This window comes from Grampus griseus (assembly GCF_964374135.1).
Source record: "Grampus griseus genome assembly, chromosome: 5".
Lineage (NCBI taxonomy): Eukaryota > Metazoa > Chordata > Mammalia > Artiodactyla > Delphinidae > Grampus > Grampus griseus.
In genome coordinates, this window is record NC_138998.1 from 52,548,253 (window position 1) to 52,560,568 (window position 12,316).

General features: G+C 36.2%; 1 protein-coding gene across 1 annotated transcript in view; it reads left to right on the forward strand.

The window, feature by feature from the left end:
- Window positions 1-12,316, forward strand: part of NAALADL2 (N-acetylated alpha-linked acidic dipeptidase like 2) — a gene marked incomplete at its 3' end in the record, with an annotated part of 1,060,707 nt that overhangs the window by 255,254 nt on the left and 793,137 nt on the right. The window contains exon 2 of the mRNA XM_082654140.1: window positions 6,224-6,725. Coding sequence (XP_082510266.1) covers window positions 6,224-6,725 — 502 coding nt within the window. The remainder of the gene's footprint in view (window positions 1-6,223; window positions 6,726-12,316) is intronic.

The following is a 12,316-nucleotide window of genomic DNA, read 5'->3' on the forward strand; positions in this document are numbered from 1 at the left end:
TAAATTGAGTGTGCTATTACCTGTTGCAGGGTAGACTAGGCCTAATTTTTTTTTCTAAAAATAAAGCACAGATAATAACTTCCCCTTACTTTATAGACTCTTTATTCAGTTAGTGAAGCACGAACAACAAATAATTATTGTCATTTCTTTTATGCAGTTAATATACAAATTTACAATAAGGCATTCTTAACCACCTTTCCAGACACTGTAACAATTGCTGAGGCCATTTCACAAAACTAGATGGGAAAAATAATCTCATTATACTGAAAAATTAAGTCAGAGAACAGTCTTCTGAATTACTCTTTTTATAGTTTTATCTTTGGCCCTGCTCACAAGCTGAGAACATTAAAGCTTTCAACAACAAAAATTTATTCCACAAATATGGGCTTTATTTGTACAAACTAGGTTCATACTGAAAAATTTATGTCAAGTGTTTTCAGCCTATAAGGAATATCCTTAAACTTAAATTTAAAAATCCCTCTGGGCACTCCTGGTTCACTGGTGCAGCATCTAAAGTAATGCTGCACGAAGGTGCATAATGAATACCTTTTGATGGTGCACTGACATTTCTAAGAAATGCCTTTGCCTCCAATCAATCTACTCCAACCAGCAAATGATTTGGTATTCAAAGCTTCAGGAAACACTATATGAATATATTTTTTTCCCCATTGTATGATAAAGATTCAATCATACAGCTGTCATCAGAAATTGAGATTCTGCCTTATGTTTTCAAGTTAATCTGCCAGACTCATTTATTTATTTTACTTGTAAAATAACTTTTACAAGTAGAAAAGCCTTTAGATGTGTTCGTAGTTCTAATAAGATCTATACAGTCTTTTATACTGGTTGAGTTAAAATGCTATCGGTATCATCCTAGTCAGTGGATCAAGTCAACCACCTACGACAAACATGGTGTTCTACCAAAATCATACATAACCCATGTTCATGATTAATTATCACTAATTCCTGGAACTGTTAAACTGAATTCTTGAGCATTATGGAAAAGCTCTGTTGTTTTTGTAAATTGACTGAAAAGAAAACTCTATAATAACAAGATATAGAATTGGTGGTTGCAAGTAAAATGTAATAATGACTTTTATGTACATATTAGCCACACTTCTCTCCTATCTATCTGAACCACAGCTAATGACGAACAGATGCTTCCCCTTCAGAAGTGCTTGAGCGCGCTGCTCCATCTCTCATTATCTCCAGGTTCTTGTTATTGAAACTTAAGCCCTCTGGTCATAATTTAATTTCGTTAAGTCTGTATTTTAAAATTGTAAGTGCCAAATCCTTCTATTTTCCTAAACTCTATAGAATTTCTGGGGTGGTGCTTTGTTAGTGGATCACTTACACCATGTTAGACCTTGTTATAAGCATCTTTAATAATTTATATCATTTACTCTTGGTAATGCTGCAAATACAGCGCTCTTATTATTTCCACTGTACAAATAAGGGATTTAAGCATAAAAAGATTAAGTGACTGGTCTAAATTACATAGCAGAGCTAGGACTTGAACCAGGTAGTCTGACTATAGAGTCTGCTAATTTAGAGATCAATAAGGTCAGAGCATTCATGTAATAAATTCCCTCATTGTGATTGCTGAGCAAGATAACATGTCATAATCATATTTCTAAGTGACATTTGTAATATACAACTTATTAAAATGAAACTTTTGTTTAACATGTATTTATCATCTAAAATATTTGCTAGATGTTGTGTTAAGTTAGATTTGCAGCATCCAGAGACTGTATTTTATATATTGAAATTTCAGCCTATTTCTGTATTCATCTTTTATTTCTACATAATTTACTTAGTTTCAGCCAGTAAAAATGTGTGAAACAAAGCATTCGGAAGCATCAATTTATTTTAAACTACCCATATGCTTAGTAAAAATACAACTTCATTTTTTATTGATCTAAGCTTGTCATAGTATAGAAGAAATACCTTTTAGTTCATCTTATATTTGCTTTCTTTTCCTTAGAAAAGAATAAGTGTATATAAATGATAAACTTTTGAGTATATTGAATTTTAATAACAGTTTAGCCTTCATTGTGGGCCTGGGTGGGAAAGGATCTCACCTAAGCAAATAAGATATGTTGAAAACATGGGGAATGCATTGTACTTTTCATAAAAATTGCATTTTATAAAAATAAGTATAATATAGAATGTACGGATGCTACAAATATTTCTGTTTTAAGAAATGTAGCAAGTTTCTATGACTGGTCTACACCTAAGTACATATTTTTGAGGGAAACACTCATGTGGTAGATTCCAAAATCTAATACTTGTATTTTTTAAATTACTCATATAGGGTAGCTATAAATAATATGACAATATAAATTAAATGAATCATGTGCATCAGTTACAGAAAATATATGAAGTTTGGCATAATTATGCAATCATACCTAAGACATGCTGATTTTGCTGAAGATTTCTTTTTATAATATAAAATTTCCGTTGTGGGAATTTGAAAGTTCTCTTGAAAAAAGTGTGGTATTTCCTTTACTTGACCTCATGGGGAGTAGGTTTTTAAAGAAAGCTACATTCTTTGTGGGACAAATGAAATAATTGGTGCTTACTTTAAATATGTTATTAGTTTTATTTAATAGTTTGCTACTCAGTTTAATTTTTGAGGAGTTCATTTTAAATACCTTAAGTGAAACAAAACTGTCAGGGCAGAGGTTTATATTTTTGTGAAAAGCTACACTATTTTCCTTAAGGCAAGATAATTTTAAAGAAATGAATTTCTAATGGATTTCTAATATAAATTTATCAAATAAGTGGTTAAATGCTTCATTATAGATGTCATCACATACTTATTTTCTTGGAAATTTTCCTAAAATCCTTTGGGTTTTTTTTTTATTATTATTTTTACATCAAGTGGCTTGATCTACCCAGATACTGCTCTCCTAGAAGATAGAATTTAGTGTAAATTTATAAATGTGTAATGAGTCCAAAAGTGGTAGTAAGGGTGTCAGGCAGACATCCATCATGGTGAGGAGTTAATATCTGTATCTACATTACATTCTAATTGATGGCTCTGTCTGATGTTTGAAAAGCGTTAAATTGCTGATGTACAGATGATGGAATACCTATTGTCAGGCTAGAAATGAAAACTCTTCCTCATCACTGCAGTTGGTTTGTAAATGATTTGTAGAGAAATGACTTTGAATGTTTGTATTAGAGGTCAGAATTAGAGATTTCAGATTTCTGTAGTAACTCCTGTGTGCCAAGTCTTCCTTGAGCATAAAACACACTCTACAATTCAATTTCAAATAAAAAACAGAAAAAACCCAAAACCTTTAGAGAGACTCTGAATCATTAAAATGGGAGGAAAAAGTCTAGAAAACTGTGTTGAGATAGTGTCTAAGTAAATCAATAATGCATAAACTGAACAGTTAGAGAAGTAAATATCATAATATCATGTCAAGATAGGAACTGATTGATATTTAAGCCAAACAAGGAAAAAAAATGACTACTGCCAAGATGTTGCAGTATTTTGCAATGTACATTAAAAAAATGGATTGTGGGGTATTTAACCCCACAACTTATTAAGTTACGACTAACTTATTAATCTCATATTTTTATAAAACCACACATCACCTTATGTGTCCCCAAACATCACTTTTCTCAGCCTAAAGAATGACTCAACTTTGGACATCAGCTTCCTCTTCTGTAATATGAGAGAGGTTAGAATCATGGATTTTAAAGGTTACTTTATTTCTACTGCCTTCAGGTTTTTCCTGTTCTCTAGTATTGTCTTGTACTATTTTTGTTGTTGTTTTAACCAAGTATGATTTAAAGTCTTCTTCTATCAGTTAATCGACCATCTCCTAACCTGTCTGAATAATTATCACTGACTCCATATAGCACTTCTTTTCTCTGCTTGTCTTGATGTGACCAAAGACAGAATTCAAATAATGCACATTCTTGAATCATCATGGAAACCAGGCCAAGCAGAAAAAAGGGAGAGGAAGAGAGGAAGGAAAAGAGGGAGGGACGAAAGGGGTCTGCAGAGTCACTCCTGAGGCTGTTCTAATACGTAGTACCAACTAATATCTGCATGGTAAGAGTTGCTATGTCATGTGGTACTTTTAAAAAATATTTTAGTCTCTACATATAGATTAATTGTAAAAAAAAAAAAAAAAAAAGAAAAAAACAAGCAAAAACCTATCATATACGTGTGTGAGTGTACGTGTGTGTATTATGCAACCTGCTCCCCTTCTCCACAATGTCCTGCAGAATTATATAATTTCTTCTGCATTATTTAATTCATTTTATTTCTTCCAACAATCCTTGACAATCCTCTCTCCTCTAATACCAGAAATATCCCTTCAAACCTATATAGCCTACGTGACACTCAATGGATGTTTTAGGATCACTGTCTCAATTATTCCTAGTAACAGCACTATGATGTTTATATTATCACCATGCCCATATCACAAATGAAGACCCTGTGTTGCAAAGAAGTTAAGCCTTTTGCCTACGGTCACCCTTTCCTAGCTTTTTCTCCAACTCTGGTTCGCACACCAGTCTGGATTTTTCAAATGGTCCACGTACCATGCACCGTGCACTTGTATTCCTCCATGTGCTTATACACTTTCCCCTGCCTGGCTGTTCTCCTCTCACACCCCTGGTGTGTCCTAGTTTAACTCCTCCTTTCTCTCCAGAAGTACCTCAGAAATAACTTTGGGTGGGGAATTATTTCCCATATTCTCTGCTAGAATCTGTCACCCCTGAGTCTCCCTTGTGCTTTGCATATTTTATGTGACATACTTGTTTGTTCAAATGTCTGTCTCTCTTATTGAATCATTCCCTACTTGAGGAATAGGGACCCGTTCATCTTTGTTTTCATTGCCTATCCCCATACCTGATATATATTAGGTACTCATCTTTATTGAATCAGCTCTGGACAAGAATAAATAAAAAATGGTATCGTAGCAGATGAGAAATCTAGTCAGAATTAGAATTTTTATTTTGTAAAGTTTAATATTTAATTGTACTTGAACTCTCTTAAACATTCAGGACATTTTAATTTATACGGACCTCTGTCAGCCAGGATTGGAATTGTATATACCCATAATTCTGTACATAACGCCACTCCCTTTCATGAAGTCTTTGTATATTTTTCATTAGAGTTCACTTGTTAACAACCCGCCCTAAGACACTTAGCAGATCAGTTGTCAGCTGAGCTCTGTTTTTCACTCACCACAGTGGGGTCCATAGAAAAATCGTAAAACGTAGTGAGGGACCTTAGAATCCAGCTGGGATGACAAATCTAATACACAGAAAATTTAAGTATAAATACTCCTAATGTGCAACTACAATACACCAGTGTGTTACTGAATACAGACTGAAGACCACTTGTAGTTAATTAGTCCAGTTTTCCTAATACTGCTCTGCAGGATACAACAAACTGTCATCCAAAACTGTGTAGGGGAGAAAAGCCTCCATCTGCCACTCAGTAGCAAGGTTATGAAACTAAACTCTCCTATCCTGGCAAAAGGCTTCCCTCTTTGGATGGATGCCATCCCAGACTTTTATTTAAAGTTCAGCGAGCCAGGCCAATTCATGTCACTAATTCCATAAAACATGTTGGCTTTCTATGGTAGCCTTAAAGTTTTCCAGTCATTCTGATAACTCATGACTAGGCAATACACCATATTTTGCTTCTTGGATTTCTATAGAGGTGCTACTTCATTTTGTTGTCCTCATTCTTACCCTGAATTTGTGTTTTTAAAATTAGCTCTGGTGATGTAACTGATCCCAGGGTCTTTTTTTCCCCCCTTAACTTAACAAATCACACTTTATTGCTTCTGTCCTCAGTTTTTCTTAAAAGTGATTTTGAAAATGTATAAGCTTAAACTTGGCTTTCATTGTAATACATTGTCTTTAATGCAGTTGTGCATTTGTGACTTTAATTCTGAGCTTCAAAAGAATAGTGCGTGTTTGTGTGTGTGTATTTTATGTCTTCTCATAGCTTTTGTATCAGGTGCCTTCTACTTTTATTTATTGTTTGTCTTTTTTCTATAGTAAACATCAACAGCAAAACATAAGATTAAATAATTAATACATGATTTTCTATAGGAATGAAGTATTTCCCCTGATGAAAATCACTAAAATTTTATGAACAGCTAATATAGATTACTGTTTTGTTTTCACCTTGGAGGTTCTCTTCGTTGATTTATTTTCAGAAAATATACTGCTCTTATTTTCACAGGTAAAAAGATGGCCTATCAGAAGGTCAATGCAGATCGAAGAGCTCCAGGACATTCACAGTACCTAGACAATGATGACCTCCAAGCCACTGCCCTTGACTTAGAGTGGGACATGGAAAAGGAACTGGAGGAGCCTGGTTTTGACCAGTTCCAGCTAGATAGTGCTGAGAATCAGAACCTGGAGAATTCAGAGACTGCGGACCTCAGTCTTGATCCCATTCAACCAGCAACTTCACCCAAAGGAAGGTTTCAGCGACTTCAAGAAGAGTCTGACTATGTGACCCATTATACAAGATCTGCACCAAAGAGCAACCCCTGCAACTTTTGCCGCCTTTTAAAGCTATTTTGCACAGCAAGCATTTTATTTATTTCTGGAATTTTGATAGGCTATTACACACATAAAAACTGCTCTTCAAATGCTACGTCTTCAGGAACACTTGATCTTCAGTTACACCAAGAGATTCTCAAGACAATCCAAGCAGAAGATATTAGGAAGTCTTTCAGGTAGGTATGCAAGAAATGGATGTTGGTGGGATGCATCTTCTGGGAAAGATGTCTTACAGCGAATATCATACTGTGATTTTTCTATTGTTTAAGGTTAGTCTTACAAGCTGAGAAACATAACTAACCAGCAACCCCTTCACAGAGGGGGTGCACGTTTTCAGATTTACGATACTGTAATGCAAATTTATGGTGCTGCTTTAATAATTGATAATAAGAACTGTAACTACTGTGGAGATAATAGACTCCAGCCAGTGTATTTTCTCCCTCTTGGGAAAGCCCAGGTAAGCCAAATTGGGATGCAAAGATTGCTGGATGTGTGTGTAATAAAAACTAGGGCATTAGCCATACGATTGAAATTTTTAATGACATCAGAATAAAATAAACTTGCTTTATGGACTGAAATAACTGACAGGAGGTAAGACAAGCACTGCTCGTATTTGGTCCCCTGCATCACTGAGTTTCCCAGTTGAGTATTTTTATTGAAACACATTGCATTCCATATATCAGGCAATTCTAAAAGGTCACCTCTCTCTTTAAGGTAAGTTTGCATATGACCTCTCTAGCCAGAATGTGTTGTTAATAAGTTAAATGATAAGAAAATATTTTTTATCAGGCCTTAATAATTCTGAATTCTTGGGAAAAGCTCCACTCATGTCATATAGCTATTGGGTAACTTAAATTTTGTTGCTTGATATATCATTAGCATATATGTTTAATTGTAAAGAGTTCCCTAGTTAACATATTTAGAGAAGTGAGGAACTGGAAGAGGAAGGTTAGATATTAGCCTCCACATATGTCTTCCATACCTGGCAATAAAGAATAATCCTAGGTGAATCATGTTTGTTGATTGTAGGTAGATGAGAGAGAAGGATACTAGGTCATAAGGATATTCCTTCTGGGTTACACTAACTTATTACCATCAAGATGTTGGCACATGTGCATTTCTAGGGATCTTCTAGGGAGCATGCCCACTGCAGGTGCACCATTTAATCTGTGTGCTGAAATATCACATGTATTGACGTTGGCAAATTATAATTCTCTTTCTGAATATCACATCTGAATGACTTGTGGGAATTTGTTTTCTACACCCTTCTATGTCTGCTATTTACTGTTGCATAAGCGTCTCTGGATGTGTCATATGCAGATACTAACAATTTCCATGGTATTTCTCAATGTAAAATTACTTACAGTGAATTGAGTGAAAGATATAGCATTGTCTTATAATGAGTGATTGTATCCGTCAGGATCCAACCATAAAAGAAAACTCCCTAAATATTTAAAGCAGAGGGCATTTAAAGTAGGGAAATAATTCCATCAGTGATGAAAAACTGAGAGGCCAGTCAGGGGACACTGAGGTAGCCAAGAGATGAACAACAAAATGGAGCCATTACTAAACCTACGCTGGAGAAAGGGAGTTGGGGTAACTTGATGGAAGCTGGAACTTTCTGCGTACACAAATGCAGGGGTTGGGCTGGCAGTGGGGATGTAACCTCAGCCAGGGGTACTACTGAAGACAGAGTAAGAAGTACCATGGCTTCTCCCTTCCTCCTGCCCTCCTACCAGTTGTTCCGTTGGTTGTCTGAACCCAGCACGCAGGCTGCTGACTCAGAGCCTGGAAAAACTCATCCCAAAGCGTTCAGATCCCTGTAGCAGGGGAGAAGCAAGGGGTCTGTCCAAAAATTAGATCTAACCAGCACAGGGATGTTATTTAAAGAGAGAGAGAGAGAGAGAGAGAAAGGAAGAAAGAAAATAGAAGAATTCCATAAAACTCTGTCTACTCTAACTTCATGGTGGACATTCATTTCATTACGAAAGTGTCTTCTGGAAAAGGATCCATGGATTTAACTCATTTTTCCTGAGCAACTGTTTAGTTTTTAATGATGGACACAATGAATCTCATAACCTAGCCTGCTTCCCTCTTTACTTTGGCTTTTAGTAAGTTCAGAGTCAAATTTGTATTGAAATCATAAAGAACTTACAGGCATGCCTTTTGTATACTAACTAGTCTGCATATTTTCTCTCCTTATCTTCCTTTGGCTTTCTTTGCCTTATTTTTTTTCCCAGCATCGTAGACAATTTTAAAAACTGACATGTCCTTTTTGTAAATAGGCAGCTGGTTCTAAAATGTTGAAAATGTATAATTAAGTAAACATATTCATCATTTCCCTCAGAATAGGAGTTGTATTACCATAAGGCTTATATTCTCTTAAACTCAAAAATCAACAAACTATATATTTAAAAAATATAACCACTGGCAATTTTACTTCTAAGCAATATTCAGTGGTTGGGCACAAATTCACAATTATGTCCTGTCAGATAGCCACAGTTTTTTCCTTGCTGAGATAATAGGTCTTTTTCATCAAAAAATAATATTTTGGTACAAATATGTTTACGTAACTTTCTTCGAATTACAACTCTTCATCCAAAGACAACTGTTCCCGCAGTAGTCGCGCTAACCACATGCCTTATTATGATTTCTTGTGTTTACTAAGTCATCCTGGCATTGGCTCTGTACATCATGGGTTCCTCCTGTTTCTTTTCATCAATTTATGATCAGTTTTGGGCTCTCACCGATCTACTGTCTTGTTCATCAGTTGCTGTATTTCTTCTCTATTTGTTCTCCATTCCTGCCCGTGCTGTAAGACTATGTCAGTTCTTGCCAAACATCCTAACAGTTATGCAATATAAAAGACACTCTTTTTATAATAGATAAGTTTGCAGACTCCATGAAGGAATGGACCTACTTGCTTTGCCCATCATTAGACTATTGTCCAGCAGACATTGAATCATTATTTTTCTAAGGGAGGAAATGAATGCATGAATAGGTGAGGAACAGATCTGTGTTTAATTCACCAATTTTATTATGTATTCTGAAAATCATTTTACTTACCATTTAGGTTTTTCATATTATGATTATATTCAAAGTATTATAAATAAAATTTTGATTTATAACACAATTATAAAATAATAATTATATAGCTATAGTTACTCAGAGGCTATGCTAAGTTCTGATTTTAGATAAGTGACAACTGAAATCAAAACCAGATACTGTAAAAATGCTAAAGTATCACTATTGATGTCTCATTTTCAGCTGAGGCTTAAATACAATTGCTACTACTAGGACCAGTATGTAGAACTTCGGAGGAAAAAAGAAAAAGATGGTATAAAACCTTGAGATGATGACCCTGTTGTAGCCTAGGAGAGGTTAGAGAAGCTGAGAACTAGGAGAGTGGAAAAAGAGGATTTGGGGAGAAAGCTGCTAATGGTGTTGTAAGCCCCAGTCTTTTCTCAAGGAGGAAGCCTCAAGTCCAATGAAAAAGGGGTTTAATAGAACTCCTTGGAAGAACTGGGTGTCTGCCTTTCTACCTAAGAAATCGAAATGACAAGTCACGGACTGGCTAGTTGTGGATAAGATTGCCGAAGAAGAGGTGGTGGTTTGGGGTAGCCTATGGCAAAGTTTCCTTCTAGGGGCTCTATCCAAGCAGGGAGAGAGAGAGAGGGGAAGAGGGAGATAAATCACTATGGTCTAAATGTTTGTGTCCCCCCCGCCCCAGAATTCATATGTTGTTGAAATCCTAATGCCCAGTGTAATGGTATTGGGAGGTGGGGCTGCTGGGAGGGAGATGCTCAGGTCATGAAGCTGGAGCCCTCGTGAATGGGCTGAGATTTTATACAAGAGACCCCACAGGACTTCTAGTCCTTCCGTCATGTGAGGACACAGGGAGAAGGTATCCTTTGTGAACCAGGGAGAGGGCCCTTATCAGCCACCACACCAAATCTGCCAGTGCCATGATCTTAGAATTCCCTAACTCGAGAACTATGACATAATGTTGATAAGCCAACCAGTCCGTGGTACTTTGTTATAGCAGCCTGAAAGGACTAACAGAAAGAGAGAGATTGCGGGGGAGGAGCAAGCAAGCTTCCTGCATGGCTGAAAAGAACTTACCAGAGACAGAGCTAGAGGTCTGGTCAGATGCCTGGAAGAAGGAAGAAGGAGGTAGAGGAGAGTGCATTACTCATGTTAAAGGAAGGTGAGAAATCCCCAGTCGTGGGATGGGTGAGTGAGTCCCCAAAGAACTGATGAAGCTGGACAAGTGGAAAGTTCAGCTGACTACTCCTGCTACAGTCAGAGTACCATGCCAGTTCTTGAGAGTTCTTGTCCAGTGAGAACCTTTTGCTCCTGCTTTAGCTATTCTCACTTGCTCTGTTGCAACCCTGGAGGTGTCAGAAGCTCTGAGAAAGGAGGTGTAAAAACACAGAAGAAACTGACTATTCTCCTTTCCTTGGCTGTAAGTTTCCCAATCTAGAGATGGTCAAAAAGTGGGGAAAAGTTCAAAGTTTTGACTATTAAATGACACTGAACCTTTTAATTACTCACTGGAGGAACTCAGGTCACTTAACAGTGACCAGAATTACTGGGTTTTTAATCCAGAAACAGGAAAACAAACAAACAAACTAACCCCAATTAATATAAATGGGAGAAAAAAAGTGCTTTATGATTGCATTCCCTGAATCATGCTTGCTCAGTGTAGAGATTACACATGCGCTATTTTTATGTGTAATGTTTTAGAAAAAAATACATTTGAATAATGTGTTGATCCAGAGAATCATTGATAGACATATTGACAGCATATTCCAGTTTATGGACCTAATTATCCCATAATAAAGCCCACATAAGGCAATTACTTGATATCATGTTGATCAAATAAAAGGAAATCATTTTCAACATTAGCACAGGAATATGAATACCGTGTGTGTGTATTAATCAGTCTTCTAATAAGATTCTCCTGGTCACTTCTGCAAATACTTGTTGCTATTTGAAAAAGGCATTCACTCTTACAGTGGTGGTTGATTTCTTTCATGTGTCTTCATGTAAACAGATGGTGTATATTCAGATGTATATTGGATATATTCAGATGCGTGAGATTTAAAATAGGCCGTTAAAAGTTGCATTCATGTATGCTTTTGGTGACTTGGAACAGTAACTAGATAATGCAAGTTTATTGTAAGTATCAAAACAGGAGGCTGGGCTCACACAATAATCTGTGAATAGGAATTCATTTGACTGAGCCTTGTTGATAAGGAATTTGGATCCAGTCAACTCCAGGGACCCTAGTAGCCACAGTCCTCTAATTTTTACTAAAGGGTTGAACCACCAAAGTGATTTATCTCCCTTTCCATCTGTACTACTTTTTGTTTGCCTTATTCTTCTTCCAGTACCCACTGCTATGTTCTCCAGTACATTATTCCTCCATTCCTCTTCTAGCCTATGGGGCTAGAATGAAGTATGATTGTTTTCCCTTTGGGGGTCAGCGTTGTTTGTGACTCTGTCAAGTGCTTATCCCTAGTCTAATCAGATTTGGCCGAGAGCTCTTTAACTTAGAAGAAGCTTAAATGTGACTGGTACATGTTTTATTTCTCCTGTATAAGTCACAGAGCCTTTATCATATATATTGTTGAATGAATGATCTATATGTGTGTGCATGTGTATATACATACTAAAGATCGTAAGCACGTTGCTGAACAGAGTAAAGCATGTTGAAAGCTTCAAAATTTAGTTACGTAATATAAATTATAATAATAATTGAAGT